The sequence below is a fragment of the Cynoglossus semilaevis genome, chromosome 5 (genome assembly GCF_000523025.1).
Source record: "Cynoglossus semilaevis isolate Cse_v1.0 chromosome 5, Cse_v1.0, whole genome shotgun sequence".
NCBI lineage: Eukaryota > Metazoa > Chordata > Actinopteri > Pleuronectiformes > Cynoglossidae > Cynoglossus > Cynoglossus semilaevis.
This window is the reverse complement of record NC_024311.1, coordinates 8344776-8362490: the sequence shown is the minus strand read 5'-3', so window position 1 is coordinate 8362490 and position 17715 is coordinate 8344776. Positions and strand designations below refer to the sequence as shown.

Below are 17715 nucleotides of genomic sequence, written 5' to 3'. Positions count from 1 at the left end.
TCAGGTATTAATGATGCTGCCTGGACATGTAGAAAAACCATCTGCTCTTAAACTATGTTGTTTTTCTGATGAATGAGATTTTTTTTTTTTTACTACAACATCATAAATCCACCACATGTACGGTGCCACCGCAGCCTCGGGGAACTGTTGGCAGAGATTCATGGCAGCGATATCACATGCACACGTGACTGAGAGCTATTAGCTGTATGTTTACTCTGGTAATTGGCTGAGCTCACGGCAGTTCTTAAGTGACGCTGTCAGCGCAGAGCACACGCAGGAATGACAAGACATGAGTGGCTCAACACGATGACAGGCCCGGGGCACCTGTGAGGCTCAGAGGTTGTTGCCTCCATTGTTCAGGGTCTGTGGGGTCTACAGTCTGCAGGTTATAACTCTGTTCTAGTAGGTTTGGAGAACTCACATTGATACTCACATATGAGCCCATCAATGTTACTGCTGACGCTCAGAGCAGAGGTGACCACGCAGCATTCTTTTCTGTCCTAAATATCCTGGGTAATGTGAAAGTCATCCAGGTTATGTCCTTTTAATCGGTTAATTTTAGCGCCATCTATGTGTCAGACTGCTTAAACTATACTGTACTAAATCGTCCAACTAAACTTCATCAAAAAAACAAGGAAAAGTCTGCCTGGCTAAGAGTTAGCTGCAGGTTTCTCTCAAACACCTTTGGGGAAAAAAATAAAAAATAAAATAAATTCTTTTATTTTGCAAGGGCATCGTTCGTTTTTATTTGCTGTTTAATTTTCATCAAAAATGTCATTAAAAATTAATTAAAATACATTCTAAAATTTAAACGATAACAAGTAACTGTTAACAAAAATGCAACAACAGCCATTAATATATTTTTTCCTAATCCAATGAGAATCGATAAAGAATCAAATTGATCAAAAAAATTAATTTGATAAGGAACTGACTCCATAAGTGATATTGATGTAGAGCTGAATATGAACTGGTAAATTCACACTGTAACACCTTCCCCTAGGACACTTCTCAGTCTCCTCTTTTTCCTTTTCCTTTTCTCCTGGAGCTCGCACGTAATCCGGCAGGCAAAACATTTTTTACGCTGACAGGTAACGACAGGCTGACAGGACAAATTCTTATCAGTTAGTACTCTGTCTTTGCTGAAGGTCTTTACTTTTACCCCTTCACTGAGCCTCTCACCGTCTCCTGAAGGCATCATGTACCTGCTTCATCTGCAGCGAGACTCTTCTGTCACGCTGTCAATGCCAAAGTACATACGGCAAATCAAGTGGTGTCGTATTTCATTCACAGACCGCAGCGCCATAAAAGACTCAGGCGATCCCTCTTCACTGTTCTCAATCTGTTTCTTTAAAGAATCCACGTGAAGTGATCAAACACCGACGCAGCCAGAGAATGCGAGGAGGCGGCACGGGTTCAATGACTACGTTGGAGCTTCATTCACGTCAATGCGAAACGTCTCTGTTTCCAAGATAATTTTCTGAACTATTGAGTTGTTAATTGAAAAAAAGCTTTGCCCGGGGCAAGTGTAATATAAATCCTTCATACCAGTGGAGGATGGAAGGAAAATAAACCCATTCTTTTCCAGTTAAATAAAAAAGGTTGAAATTATAGGCTGTGGAAACAGCTCTGTTGATGAACTCATAAATCAGTCAGTGATAAACCAGTCGTGTTGTTTTGACTCTGTGAAGGTGATGATTTCTCAGATGAACCAGAACAGAGTGTGTTTTGTAAACCAGGTCAAACCAGATAACAACACAGATAGAACCTGGTCTTAGAACAACTAACTCTTGTCAGGGGACGACAGGGTCCCATTTCAGCCACAAACAGGCCCTGTTTCCATAGTGTCGATACGGCTCCTTGAACTGTAGCACCAATTTGACCTTGTGTTTAGACATAGACGAAGTGTCGGGGCAGAGAACAGCGTCTACCACCGTATATGAGTCCCAGAGTGGAGAGGTTTGACAACTCTGTGTGAACGGAGCAGAGTGAGACGATACAGTCAACCCCGCCTCTCTGTCACCATTACACCGCTAACCCTGCTCAACGCCACACAATAACAACGCCGGAAGCCATGCTCCTTCACCTGTTGGTGGAGTATGGCTTCGTACCACACCTATTTGGTGTGGTACGTATGTTAAACTTCCGGTTCAAATTCTTTCTGCTGTTAGTGTGTTAGAGCATGGTTGTATACAGCGCCACAAACAGGCCTGGCATGTGTACTAGAGGGACCAGAACTTATTCAGTGGCTCAGTTTAGAAGCAGATTTGGTTCAGAAATATAGTTCATTTCAGTGTATTTAAAGAAACAAAAAAAATCTATGCGGGCCATAGAAAATAAGTTGGTGGGCCACATATGGCCCCCAGGCCTCGAGTTTGACACAGGTGGTTTAAACGCTCTGTATCCGGAGGCTACTGTACTGAGTCTGGTCTCCTCAGCCTAGTTCTACTGACAGTTAATGGACAGATGATTCCTTCAGCTTCACACAAACCCCTAGTGTCAAATAAAGGTAATGACATCGTTTCTACCTTGTGGTCCGATGACTTCAGTCTGATGGAATTAGTTGCTGACATTTTATGGATGATATTTAAAATCAAATAAAGGAATTCCGTCCTTTATTTGTACGAGCCGACCCCTGAGTATAAACTGAGATGAGTATTAACCACACAAATACTCTGCTACATTAACATTAAGGGCTTTGGCATTTTAAACAATAGAGAACAAGATTGAAGCAAACCACAGCCCCAGAACACTCTGCCTCTGAGGTCTGTGGTTGATCGGGGTTGGAGGAGGGTGGGGTGGGGGGTGGGGGGCGTCATCACTCTGGGTTTGTTTGGAGGTTTTTAAACTACAGGCTTGAATGCAGGTCAATCAGACTCAAAGGTCCTTCAGGTAATTGCTCTAACACTCGTGACAAGTGACTCAGCATCCTCACTGCAGTAACAGAGTACTACCTCTGCTGCCTGAATGCAGAGGTACTGGGTTTTTTTTTGTCCTCTAGGGTTCTGTAGAGCAGCAGTATCATTCCTGCCTCTGCTCATGAAGCAGCAGGGTCTCCACACAGAGAACAGAAAACATGGGGTGGAACCAGAACACAGTGAAGTGGAAACATACATTTTTCTGCACTGAATAATTGTACTGTTCATCTGATCATTCTGTTAATGTCGTCAGTTCAATGTTAAAAGTTGCTCTGCTTAATGGGAACATGTATGGCTACTTTATAAAATCAATAATTATAATATTAATAATGAATATGGTTCAACTCCTGTAAAATAAAACGTTATAAACATGTTTTGGTCAAAACATAAACCACCTGTTCATCAGCCATGTTCTGTGTCATTACTTTTAAATGCTAATTAGCAACACATGCTCCACCCACACCTCAGGGCAGCACCATGTCACCATGGAAACAGTTGAGCAGTGGGATAAAAAAAAAGGTGGTTTAAACATATGTTTGACCTCAGAAGTCAGAAAAATCAGCGATGAACTTTTCACTCTGTGAGGGAACCTACTTGACGTTGGTGTTGGTGCAGATGATGTACTCGATCTCGTCGGAGTACGGGTTCTGGAAGGTGAAGCTGCTGGTTCGGATCAGCATCCATTCCCTGTTCTTCATCCGGAAACGGTACATCACAGACAGAACCTGTCCCTTCAACTTCACAACCTGCAGGTGAAGGTGACACCAGAAAAAAAAAACTCTCATCCTTTGTTCCTTTGTTGAAAGAGAAGCAAAGACACGTGAGGCCACGTGACCTCAGCTCACTGCACTCCTCAAACCTCTTCAGCTGATTCACGGTAACTCTCACTCCTGCCTGTCGTTATCAACCGTCAACCAAACCCTTTCAACGCCCACGGTCACGAACCGTGCATATTAACTAACAGAATGAAGTTCGAGGAATCTGAAATAAGTTTCCTGCTCTCACATCTGAGTTCAGCTGTGGAGATAAGGCGCCGAGCTCAAACATCCAGAGGGAACTTGGAGAAGAACCTCTGCCTTCAGAGCAGCCAGCTGAGGTGATTTGGGTTTAAAGCCCAGATCCCTGCCTGCTTTAAGTCTTTGAGCACTCATCACTGAGAGGAGACTTCAGGACAGACTCAGATCCTTCTGACAGGATTATTATGTAAAACTAGTCTGGCCTGGGAACAAGGTGGGTCGGGGAGCAGGATCTGTTCTAAAAGGATGATCATGAGGAGATTGGCCTTGAAACAAAAACACAGTTAGCATTCTGCTAAGTGTGGTGCGATGCCTCTGTGGCTCCACCAGCAGCATGGACAGTGAGACTGCAGCGCTGCAACAAGAGCCACAGATTTATAGAGCTAATATTAAAAGAACTTGTTACAGTGAACATTTACTGTTTGTTGATGTTGTTGTTGGTCTATTATAGGATAGATAGAATACAGAGGGGAGGAAAGGAGGGCACATAAAGAGACATGAAGATGAGGACAGGCATATAGAAATAAAAAAAGAGACAAAGACGAGGGAGATATAAAAGGAAAAGACAGGGAGGCAGACAGGGGGAGGAAGAGAGACAAACAGAGAGAGATCTGAAAATGCCAACAACAGTGGGAACACTTCCACCACCTGACTGTGTTCATGTTTTTTTTTTTTACATGTCCAACATAAACTCATACAAACTGTCTTCTGAGAAGCCTGTAATCTGCTGACGGCGCTCGGTTCCACTCAGGACACAGAACGTCAGAGAAAACAAGGGGGAAAATGACACTCAGGGAAACAGCACTGTGGGAAAAGATGCTGCTCTGCAGAGGCAGGCGGGGCAGATACTGGCGTCTTTGTGATAAACAACAGAGAAGCTGTAAAAAACACAGCAGGATCGGATCAAATAAACCAGATAACCACAAAGAATGAGCTCGATAAATAGATCCGCCATTAAAAAAGTAATTACCCGGATCCTAAAAGCAACTGCACTGGTCCCTTTAACCAGACCCTAATGTCTCCCCCATTCACCCTCTCTCATCTTATGGCCTATATCTGTGTCAGGAATGGCTTCATTAACGGGTCCCACATGTTCCTTTGGTCACATGACCGCAAGAATCCTATAGTTCTGTGGTCGATTTACAGTAAGAAACGCCGTAAAAAGAGTGAGTTAGACGGAAACGGAACACAGAGAGACAGACATCACAGTGTGGACGGCTGTCCTGGAAACATAACCATTTACACCAGAAAACACGTCATGCATTTAGAAAAAAAATATGATTAGGAGCAGAGGAGACGAAGTGAGGAAGTTCATTGATGTAAATGGGAAATGGGACCGAGGCCTAGAAACACAAATATTTATATACATATATATATATATACACACACTACTACTACAAATATTGTGTATATATATATTTGCATATATTTACATATAAATATATATGCCAATATATGTTGTATATATGTACATATATTTACCTATGTACGCTATAAACCTAAACACTAAGGAAATGTTAATAGCGCTATGCAATAGCAATAAAACTACAACTGACATCTTATTTATCTACACAATAAATGTATTGTAAAAATATATTGGATAAGTACATATATATAATATTATATATATAAAATATAAAAATATATTTATATTTACATGAACGTGGTTTTTTGTCCTACATATAGTACTTCATTTTTGGCCTGTCACTGTCACACTGAGCAACAACAGATAAATTAGCAGTAAATTAATAATTCAAACCAATTAAGTGAAATTGGATAATTCAATAATGATGATTTTGTTTTTATTTTTATTACTGTGTACACAGTGCTTTGGCTGCTAATGTTTTTAAGTGACTGTCAGTTAAAGCACAGACACTGTCGGCACCCAAACGCACCACGGTAACAATCACTAATACAGGTTGATGACTCATCATTATGACGGACCATCGATCATTAATGAGCGGTACTGTACCTGCTGGAAACTTTCCCTCAGGTGACTTTGGTCCTCGGGATGACAGAATTCCAGAATGTCCTTTCCTAGAAGGTCCTGAAAGTTTGGAAGACAGTCATGGTTAAGGATTGAGAAAATAAAAAAAGAATTTACAACATTTTGAAAAAGATAATCAGAAGGTAGAAATAGAACCAAACAGTTTTTATAATTATGGAAAGAAAGAAGAATATTAGTGAAGTAATGGGATCATCAACGTGGAACAAAAACACAACAATTTGTTTCTCTGCTCCAGGCTGGTGTTTAATGGACGTGTGCTGGAAAACTGTTTACTGACAATATGTTTATGAAAAAACTCAAAACTTTAGAATAACTCTGACAAACAGCACAAACAGACACAGATGGTGGAGTTTAAACCAGAACACTGCCCCTGCAGGACACTTACTGCCCTGGTTTGACTTTGCAGTGAACGTTAACATGGAACACGAAGCCTCTGTTGACTTGGGCTCTGAGAGCAGCCAGCATCACAGAGACAGGAAGAGCCCATCGGTGCTGACAGATAAAGCGGCCGTGTTTTATAGGCATTAGGTCTCGGTGTCACCGTGTGATAAATTCACCCCGAAACACTGAGCTCCGACTCCACATGAATCATTCATCAAGCTATTAAATGCGAGTTAGCGGGGGAAAGTGATTAAGTGTTGAGTGCAGAGCCTTCCTTTAAAGGTGAACACAAACTGCCGATGATATGATGTAAGTGAGACAGTAGATGAAAAGCCAGACGTTTAATTTGAAAAGTAAGATAAATGTTTGCACAGCAGAAAAACAAAAATATGATCTGTGGGAAGTAAACAAGTAGAGTTCAGGCACCGTCTAAAAATGATCTGTTAAGACCGATTCCTTTAGAGTTCAATCAGAGATTTTAGGTCCATTTCCTGTTGAGAATGTGCTGCATATATCGGTATCCGTTGATAGCAGAATTAATTGAGGAGTGGAGGGAAAAAACATCCGTACCATTTTAAACAGGCTCCGCTCAGACATTTGTACTTCCCTCCAATAATGAAAACCTGAAAACACAATGGCTGGGTTTCGCCAAATGTGCTGTATATATCGGTATCCGTTGATAGCAGAATCAGAAATTAGGGGTTTGGACAATATCGGCTCATATACATATATATGTCATATATATGTACATATATATGTCATATATATGTACACACACACATATATATATATACATATATCTATATCTATATATATATATATATATATATATAGATATATGTATATATATGAGCCTGATGACTATAGCTGGAGTGAAAAGCTGAAGAAAGATTCAGGCAGCGTGCTGTGAATGTTAACAGGACGAAGAACAAATCAATGTTTTTTGCATTAACTCTCAGTAAAAGATGAAAACACGGCTGATTCTGTCTGTTCTTCTTGTGTGTCTTCAGTCCTCTCTGCTTACCTGAGGCTGATAACCAATGACGCTGATACAGCGTGGATCAACGAAGGTGATGACGCCGTCAGAATTGTGACGTGACAGGAACTCTGTGGGCACCGACAGGCCGTTCATGTCCATGGACACGGGAGAGCTGGTCACCTGTGACGACGTGTAGAAAATGGGACATTCAGGTAAAGATGTGGGGGGGGCAATCAGTGACCTTCACCACATTAGCTCTGAACTCTTCTGGGTTTATATTCCATTAACAATTAATTTACGTGTTCTGGAGCCCGACCATGGAGGGATGTGAAGTTTCTTCTTCACCGTGTATTCATTAAGACTTTTTCCAATAACAGTGAATTTTGTGCACACAAATCAGAACCAGGATCAGAGTCAGCCTTACTGGCCCAAAATAAAAGCACAAACAAGGGATTTTCCTCTGCTTTTTTCTATTACTCTCTTAGGTTTTAACACAAGAAACATAAAACACAGCAGATAAGAACAGAGACGCTGCACTGAAAGGACAAATAACCCAGTGATTTCACAGACACAAATGAGCAGCAGAGACAGACTTAATCAGAGAGAGAGAGAGAGAGAGAGAGAGAGAGAGAGAGAGAGAGAGACTGATGTGTTTATACTTACAAACTGTAAACTTAGGCAGAAGAAAAAACTGCTTTAAAAAAGGTCAGATTATGTACAAAAATAATGGTGTCATTAGTAAATGACCTTTGAGGTCAAACTCAACCCTTTGGTCATGCCTGCTTATAAACCATTAATAGGAAATGGACACCATTGTCCAGCGCAGAGGAAAATACCAAAAAGACCAACAAGTTCTGTTTCGTTCTGGAATTTTTTTTTTTTCATGGAAATTTTGTTCCTTAACGTTTCTGTTACGATTGGTAGTTTCAGTTCAGCTTTAGGAGGAAATTATGAATACTTTTTTTTTACACCCATCAAATATGTTTGTATTTTAATAAGTTTATATATTCCTACTGTGGTCACACTGTAAATATATAGATTTACAGTGTTGTTCAGACCCCACTGTGACACAGCCACCATCACGTGTGACCTTTAAAATCTAAGGTCAGAGGAGCCACACGTTGTCACTGACTGTCAACAGGGTCCAAACTGACAGACAGACAGGAGGTGTTAACACCTAAAACAAGGGTCGAGTGAGAGATGGGGGCGATGAAGCTTCTTCAAAGACCCTGACCCACTTCACACATATAACTCTCTTTTACTTCAGGCAGTTACTGGAACTACATGTACTTAAAACACATCTGCATTTTCAAAGGAAAAACACAAAAGGACATGAACAACAACAACACTCACAGGTTCATGTATGTTTTGATCTGAAACAGACACAATCTGTGCCATTAATGTTTGGAGTCCACTGGTAATGAGGACCACATAACTTCCCATCATTCTCTGCTGCTGCTATCGGTTCTATTTACATATTTATAGTATATATATATTATTTATTTAGTAGTATTCCTTTAAAAAAAAAACTCCTCCTGTAGACGTTCTGTATTGACAGGATATAGCTCTGAATGTTGTGCATTTTGATAAGGACCCCCTCCCTGTGCCCACCCTCCCCAGACTCTGTATGATTTTCCTTTTTTGTACAGACTTCCAAGTTCTTACGGCCCCCCCCCCCCCCAACAGAATACAGAGCTGCTTCTCAGCGTCGTCCAAATTTGACCTAACCTGATAAATTTTTGTCTTCCAACGACTATTTCGGAAATTTGCAAATCTTGTCCTTCCCCTGGGGTAAACATAAAGGTGAAGCCGGGGGAATATGCAGCGACAACAGAGTTGCCACCTGCTGGGAGTCTGAGGAGGTTTCTTGTTTGTGATGTGAAAATCAAATATAGAGCTATACGCTGGTACGTCTTCCAGAAACCGGGACTCGACAACACTCTCTGCTCCAGAGACACGGAGCATCTGAAACAAAGAGTTTGGAGAAGACTGCAGAAAACTGCTGCTGTTCTAGTTTTAGAAAAACTCTGGGGACTTCAGTTTCCATCCACAGACGTTTTGGTCTGTAGGTGTAGAACTTGTATAATTTTCACTAGAGATGGCTCAATCCAATTGGTATTGGTCCACTATTGGTCAAAATTTCAAGATCGAACATCGTAAAAAAAATCAAGCATCCGATCCAATACCAAAGCCCAAATTCTCAACCTAACTTTGAGCGACATCCCGTAGTCACGAACACAAGCACGTATTAAAACACACACATACCTGGAGTCGTCCAATAGCAACTAAGCAGTACTTTCCCGTCTGTCCGGCCTCGGTGTCTTCTTCAGGTATGGTCATTCCTGAGAAAATGACAAGAGGGAGAAAAGGGTGTGAGGTGGTGGTGGTGGTGGTGGGTGTAGTCGACACAGTTCCTTCCACAGCGTAAACACTTATTTATCAAATTGCCGCTTGAATTTTTCAGCAGTGAGAGGTAATTTACTAACTGACACTGCTGCTGCTCCCCTCCAGTGATTTACAACTTTTCACCATCGAGCATCGGCAGCAGGACGAGATATCAGCAACTGAGTCTGCGTTTTCACAGGAACATTAACCAGAACATGAGACACGCTTCACTCCCTCACCCCATGTCTCCATTTTTATCTTTTCCACAGAAAGAGGCTAAAAGATTAGCATTCCAGAACCAAACACGGGGTTTTACATTAGAACTTAGATTACGAAATACTTCAGAGAAAGACACGCAAGGCTATGTTGCATGGACTACGTTGTTGACATTTGATGAGGCAGCAACCGATTGTCTGAGCCAGAGAAGACTTTATGTGACGCAAGACTGCATTTAATCTTTGTGATAAAAAAAAAACTAAAACTAAAAAAACCCACAACATTTAAGGAGTCACCCAACATTTGCTTTATGTTCCTACGAAAGATGCCGTTGTCCCCAGAAACCACAGACATGGAGCGGACTCTTTGGTGTTCTGCTGATTCATTATATCACCCTGACAGTCATGTTGGAGGCTCGGTGACCTCTGACGCACCTCTACTGCTCCCTCATGGAGGGTGAACTTGTGACTACAGAGACACGGAGTCACATGACCGTTTGTTGTGTAGACTGGAATTCACGACGACTCACTGACCTGAAACCCAAAACCTCACTCTGGCAGTTCACGCTCAATTTTGTGCCAGAGCAGAGAAGATATTTTGGCTCCAATCACTATTTTTTTTCTCTTCTAAAATATGCTAATTATTTCAGTTGAAGTCCAACATGCCCCTAAGGTGCAGTACATACCAAGGTGATATTTCCACTTCAAATCTGCATCCCCCCGAATCCTCTTTTCAGGATCTATCTTGGTTTTTTCAACACAACATTAGATATTGGTTTTACGGCAAGACAAATGTAGTGGAATAATATTCACCAGAGAAAGATCACACTGAAGGTGTTGAATTAGTAAAAGGAACATGGTGAACATCAGCTTCAAATAACTGAAGATCTGAGAGGCGAATGGAACGATGGGAAAAAGCTACAGCTCGTCAAAAAGAACAAAGTCCAAGGTCATATTACCCTGGATCCAAAAAGTCTGGTCCCCCGTTCTACAAAAACTTGTAAAGATTCTTTTCCATTGCTGCTTCCTCGGTCCACTAACTTTTGACACGCTGGGACACCATGCAGCCCAGTAGGTGTCAGTAATGCACCAAAGGTTTGTTTGCCATCCATAAAGAAGATGAAGAGGACGCATTGATTCTTCGAGTGTCTAATAAATGTAAGTGAACAATGATGGACGACCAGCTAGGCTTGATCATAAAAAAAAACTGGACAAGATCGTTGTGAAGCGCAAATTATCACATAAAGACAGCACAGCTTACATTAGCTACAACAGTTCTGCTACAGACACCATAGCTAATATTAGCTACAACAGACCTGGTACCGACAACAGAGCTAATGTTAGCTACTTTTGGTTTCACAGCTGATTTATTCCTTTGACAAATCATACTAAAATCTTGCGTGTGTGTTCTCTGCCCCACACAGAATCTCAGCTGGGACTGACTGCTGCGCCGTGCTACGACCTCGTCTGTAATAATCTGACGACGACCTGAGTAACCCCTGGACAACCGTCTGGACGACTTCAGAACATTTACAGGCCGTCCAAAGTCCACGGTGGAAAAACATCACATGTATTCACATGCACATTCAACTGGCTGCACTTCTGATGGCGTTAATACACATTTTATTTTGCAGACATTCCTCCACAGCCGTCCGTGGCAGTGAGCTGCACATCTGAAAAAGATGAGCCTCCACTGGACGGAGTGAGACTTTTCACTTTAACAACAGTTTAAGTTATGGGTTTGGGCCGACGCCACCTCGTCTTATCATCCACGTTTACCACGGAGGAAGACAACGTGGTCGTGGACTGCCTTTTTCTTTTTTTCCCGTCCATCAGCAGATTTTGATCTCTCATATTCCACAAAAATATTTTTAGTGTCAGGAAGTGATACTCATGTCAGTAATTCCCAAACACTTGTGAGATCAGTGTGTGTTTTGTTGTGTAATAACATTATTCCAACATGACCTCAAAGAGGAGATCTGGCTGTGTGTCACTGGGTCCTGCTCTGTACCAACAAACAGTAATGTACGCACCTGGTTTGAACCTGGGGCTGCATTCCAATCCCCGTGACTATAAACACGGCACTGTGTGTTTGTGTGTGTGCGTGTGCGTACTGCAGCCTACCAGGGCATCTGAGGCTTTGTGTTCAGAAAACAAAAACAGGAAGGAATGAGTCAAAGTCAAACCAACAGTGAGATGAAATATACTCAATATACTCAAACTGTTGACCCCCCCCCATGACCTCCAACTGCTGAAGTCAAAAACAAACACAGCTTATTTTATTAGGTGAGAAATGTAGGTCTGATCGTCATGTCAGGTTACAGAACGTGTCGTGTTGTTGCAGGTGAGACCACGATGACACATGGACCACTGTTGGTGTTGGACCGGTCTGTGGATTCTGGCTGACCACAGCTGCTCTCCATGACAAAAGAGCGAAGTGTGCACATATTTTTCCCACCACTTCCAAAGACACAAACACACACTCAGCGGGACACAAAACCACACAAACTGTTGTGGATCAGAAGTTGACTCCAGGTCCTGGTCTGGAGCCTGTGCAGGGCCCACTGCTGCGTTAGGTCAGACCGGGCCACACTTATTCTGGGCAGGGAGGCTGCTGCTGGGAGGTGAAGTTTAGGTAAAGTAGGAAGAGGATGTGTACCGACCTGCGGGGGGCCAGGCTTTGATGTAGCCGGTGCAGTGGACCACAGAGTACTGGGCTTCTCCTTCTTTGGACGGTCCAAGTCCGTTCCTGTCCATCAGACACAGACACACAGAACCACATCACATCAGGCTGCTGACGCAGACAGACGATATAATAATGACGTCATAATGAAAAGGTTTGGACGCCATCACAGCAACACAGATCAGTGTTGCTCTAATACATTAGTTATTTACACAGACTGTGGGGAAAACGTTGATGGTAAACCTAATGACATGGTTCCCAAAGTAAAAGGTGGGGCACCCCAGAGGGCACAACGCTATCACAGCGTTGGGACACAAGGCAAATTGGTTAAAGTTCCACTTCCTGTTTTCTTTATGAATCAGTTTTTCAACTGAATTCACAGTTGGTGTCAACAGAAGACAGAAAAGACAACAAGGGAACCACTGATCAACACAACATTTTTCTCTGCATGTGATGAATAAACTGGAGGGGAAAAAACCTCAAATATACTGTGTTCGTTTATGAAGGCTGACGGTTTCAGGAGAAACAGCTGCAGTACCTGTATCTCTTCCTCATGTTGGACAGACGGTTGAGGGAGATGTGATCCAGAGGAGCACTGCCGCATCTGCAGACATGAAGCACACGACACATGACGCACATGAGGAGCAGATTATTAAGGTTCTGACTGTCTTTATTTAAGCAGAGATAGGATTATAATAACAATAATAAGCAGATCTGCTGCAACAGGCTGCCCCCTGGAGCTGCCCTCAAGTACGTGGCTCCTCTAGGAATCAAACCCAGGACTCTCTGCTTGAAAGGCAGGTGCGCTAACTGCTACACTATGGATCAAGTGAGACACTGAACCACAAGATGCTGAGGAGAGACAGAGAGTTAAAAACAGAACAAAATAAAACTTGTCAACGTCTCGTTAGCCTAATGTGACAATCCATCTCCTTGGCTGCTAAGCTAACCAGGCTTTTCATGTGAGCTAAAGGCTTTTATTTACTTGAGTGGTTTCAAAAGTCGACAACCTTGTCGTTAGTGGTTAGTTGAAGAGAATGCTTGGTGTCACCAGAATAATCAGAAACCAAAGATCAGTAAAAGTCTAGAGAGGAAGTTAATAAACATTATATCATATATATGAACAACAGATTATAGGTGAAAATAAGGAGGAAATATGACAACTTTTACTTCAGCCAAACTGAAGTAACCTAAAACCTAAACTAAAACCTAAAGAAAACCTAAACTATAAAAATGTATGCCATGGGGAAGTTAGTTAAACATGAGGCCAAAATAAATTAAAATATAAATGTTCTATAAAAACATTTAACATACAGTGAAAGGAACTGATAAAAAGTTCCATTTCTGTCCAGTTGGTGGGGCAATAACAACTCATTTTACCTTTATTTTAACTTTACTTTAACTCAAAACTTTATCTCCAATAAAACTGCCTTTTTAACTCCTCTCCTCAAACTGTTACTGTAACACTGTCACTGTGATAACTACCACCGGGACCTTGAACCGACTGAGGGTAGTTCACTCCAGGTCAGTAGTACACAGTCTACAGGTATTTGTCTTTTGTTTTCCAGGCCGTCCCTGTGGCTCAACGTTGCATAAGTGGGTCTGGATCTAATCACGGCTTCCCCGAAACGTTAGCCCGCTGGTCCCACTGCGTTCCACTCAGACAATGTTTATGAACGTGTCACAGAAGTGGTCGTGTTTCACCCCTGCTCGCCGGGTCTCTGAGTCCGTCCCAGCTGCATGTTGATCGAATTACGCAGGGCCTGGAATAGCAACAGGACAGAAGAACGCGCCACTCTGACAAATTCTTCTTCAACAGCCGGAGCGCAGCTCTCGTGCGACTCTTGACTTTTATGACTGATCCAGAAAAAGAAAATAAGTCAGGCAGCTCCCAAAGATTAGGCACCGATTGGCACCGACACGAGCAAAGATCAGGAGGAAATTGCTGTTGATTATGCTAACGACCAGATTCATCTTTATTTAAAGTGCCGTTCTATGAAGACCAGAAATGACTTCAGTGTGTGACAGAGCAGGTAGAACAACAGGTGGAAACATGAGAGACAGCAGACATTAGCATAGCAGCGACAGACGATCGTTCTCTGGTTCATTTTTTGGTCTGAAGTTTGATGTAGTTCTTATTAGGCTTATTGTTATTAAAAGGCTGTTTGTTGTTGTTTATAGTTTTATTGTTCAAGTGTATTTTCTAATAGGGACATAACTCACGATAATATACACATTTTTTTGTTAACAATACTTATTTTATCACAATTTATTTTTCAAACAAAATGAGATCCAGACAAATTCTGACCAAATCCACTGATGCTTTCTTTGTCAGAACTCTGTAAAGTCCCATCATCAACTGAAATGGTCTGTGAACCCCTTTCCAGAAACACTGCACATCACCATTGATCTGCTCTGATACCAATAACACAATAGAAAAAAAGTCACATTTCTTTCCAGAAACACCGCACATCACCATTGATCTGCTCTGATTAAAAGTCAAACTGGTCTGACTGACCTGAACTGTCAATATATGAAACAACAAAATAATAGAAAAAACAGAAACTGGAAAGAGTTCCTTTCTTCACAGGGACACTGGAAAACACTGTTGGTGTCTGTGGAACAAGTTCTTCCCACGTTCTGTTTCAACACCTGAATGTCACATAGGCTACTTGGAGACCTCAAGTCTAGGTTTAATAGCGGGTCACAACCAACGTTACAGCCACCTGCTGTAACACTTTATTATTTGATAAAATGTGATTTTTCTGTTGTATATATGTATATATAAACGCAGTAGCCTTAACATGCTATTAGAGAAGTAGTAACGTAGTATTTAAATGTACTCTCCTCTACAGCTGGAAGGATCACTAATCTTTCCTAAGAATCAAAAAAAGGTAAATTCTGGAAATTTCATCACCACGTTTACTACACATGTATTACACGTGTATTACACATGTACTACCTCACACCCTTCACTCCAGCATGCTGATTCAACCTGTGTGTGTAGATCAGTGTCCTTATCTATGTCGGTCCAGATATCCAATCATGTTCCTGCAGGTGTTCTGAAGTCTGGACGTCAGCTCTGTTGCTCACCCCTACACTCTCTCCCTCTGTGTCTTCCAGCTTGTTTCCTCCTCTGTCTGACTCACCCTGCATCAGCCTACATCCTATAATTAATAGCCCGAGCGGCCCAATCCATCAAATGTGAACCACCGTTGTAAAAGCGTCCGTGGGGCTAATTAGACCCGGCCCAGCAGGGGGCTCCTCGCTGCTCGTCCTAAAACAAAGGAACCTGCCACACAATACGTATAATGCCTGTCACTTTGCACCCCACAGGCTGCAGAGTGCTTGTCATATTGCGTGAACACCCACTGGTGAACAATGTGCACGACAACTGTGTGCCTGCACGTCAACGGGTGCTCGTGTACAACTACCAACTAGGGGTGACCTTTTGTGAGAAGAGCTGTTCTTTGTCCACGAGCTCCGCTTTAACGCTGCCTCATTCACTTCACAAATTAATTCTTCAACTCTATTACCAGCACAATGACGCATGATTAACACTGCTGAGGAGAACGCAGTATCTCCGGAGTACACTGGTAACATCTGGCTAAAGCTAAACAGAAGCTAACACCGTTTTAGGAGAGAAAATCATAAAATAAAACTAACGCAACACGTTAACAATTACGACAGCATTTCATCCAGACCTCAGCGTGACACAATTCACTCCTGTGAAAAGCCAAGAGTGTCACAGCATGTGATTATTCTGATAAGTCTAAATGCATCATTGCACCTCTAGAAAAGAATGAATGACCTTCTCTGGTTTGGTCAGAACCAAAACAGAGAGGATTTTATATTTGAGAGAATAAAAAGATGACTATAATATAAAAATATAAAGTAGCCACTCTAACCTGGAGTACAAGTGTCAGTACTAGATGGGTTAAAGAGAATACACGTATACACACACACACAGACCTCATGCGGCAGATGAAGGAGCGTCGAGAGCCCATGCACATCCTCATGGAGGACTGCTGTCCCTCCTTCTTCACCGTTCCTGTCTTCAGGTCCAGGATTCTTCCTGTCGACAAAAAAAGAAAAGCCAAAATTAGAGAAACGTTTTGATCCATGTTCAACATTTAACATCAGCACAAATAGATGGTCCGAGCACTACACCAACAACCATAATTCTACTTTTTTCTACAGTTATTTTACTGAATTAATTAAATAAATATTTTTTTTCCATCATCTACTGACGTAAAAAGAAGTTCAGAGACGGTTCAAAAATTAGCTTTGTAGTCTGATCAGGGTCATCCCACCCTGACATAACCCATCGTTGACAGTGCATCAAACAATGACGACAAAACCCGACTGCCATCCATCATGTTGACAGGTAAGAACAGCACGGCCAATTACAGCTCCGGTGTCTGTGACCATGGAGATCACAGAGGGGAGTCCAAGAAAAGGTTGGAAAATATTAATATATTGTCTACATACGGCGATTATGTTAAAATCTGCTGAAACCCTGTGTTTCAAACTCTACGGAAATATGAATCCGAGAGATGGGCTGATAATAATACGCTTTTAAAATAAGTGTGGAATTTCATTAAACGTTTGCTGCAAAATTCATTTAGTTCCTCAAACTGGGCAATTAGACATATATATATACAGTATATAAAGAGGTGCACCAACTGCAAATTTCCGATTGTGACTTGCCCAAACGATTATTTTCAATTGAGAGCATTTACAAATAAAAAGGTGATCCCAAAATTATTATTTTTATAACTAATTATGAAACATTTCACACAGCTCAGTTCAACAACTTTAAAACAACAACATTCTTTAAAAATATAAAATAGAATATATACTATATATATTTATTTATAAAATGTAAAAAAATCTAGCAGCAGTATGATGAAAAATAATATACTAAAATATATTTGCCTTCTTTTTAGTGTACTGTCACAATACAGAAATCTGATATACAGTATGTGTTCAATTTAAAAAAATATATTTAATAAATTCCAGTCGGTAAACCAAATAAAAACCATGAAGTTGGGTTAGGAACCTTTCCATCCCAGATCAAACAGTAAACACACAGTCGATACCAGCAGAACTGCTGTTGTTCTGTCTTTTGTT

At 41.5% G+C, this 17715-nt stretch overlaps 1 protein-coding gene across 9 annotated transcripts in view; it reads right to left on the bottom strand.

Annotated features, from left to right (window-relative positions):
- arnt2 (aryl-hydrocarbon receptor nuclear translocator 2) overlaps positions 1–17715 on the bottom strand; it is a 44101-nt gene that overhangs the window by 10141 nt on the left and 16245 nt on the right. For all 9 annotated transcript variants that reach the window (XM_008310285.3, XM_008310292.3, XM_008310288.3 and 6 more), the window contains 7 exons: positions 16555–16657; positions 13121–13186; positions 12563–12648; positions 9565–9641; positions 7345–7479; positions 5904–5978; positions 3510–3661 (listed from right to left, as the gene is read on the bottom strand). In XM_008310285.3, coding sequence (XP_008308507.1) covers positions 3510–3661; positions 5904–5978; positions 7345–7479; positions 9565–9641; positions 12563–12648; positions 13121–13186; positions 16555–16657 — 694 coding nt within the window. The remainder of the gene's footprint in view (positions 1–3509; positions 3662–5903; positions 5979–7344; positions 7480–9564; positions 9642–12562; positions 12649–13120; positions 13187–16554; positions 16658–17715) is intronic.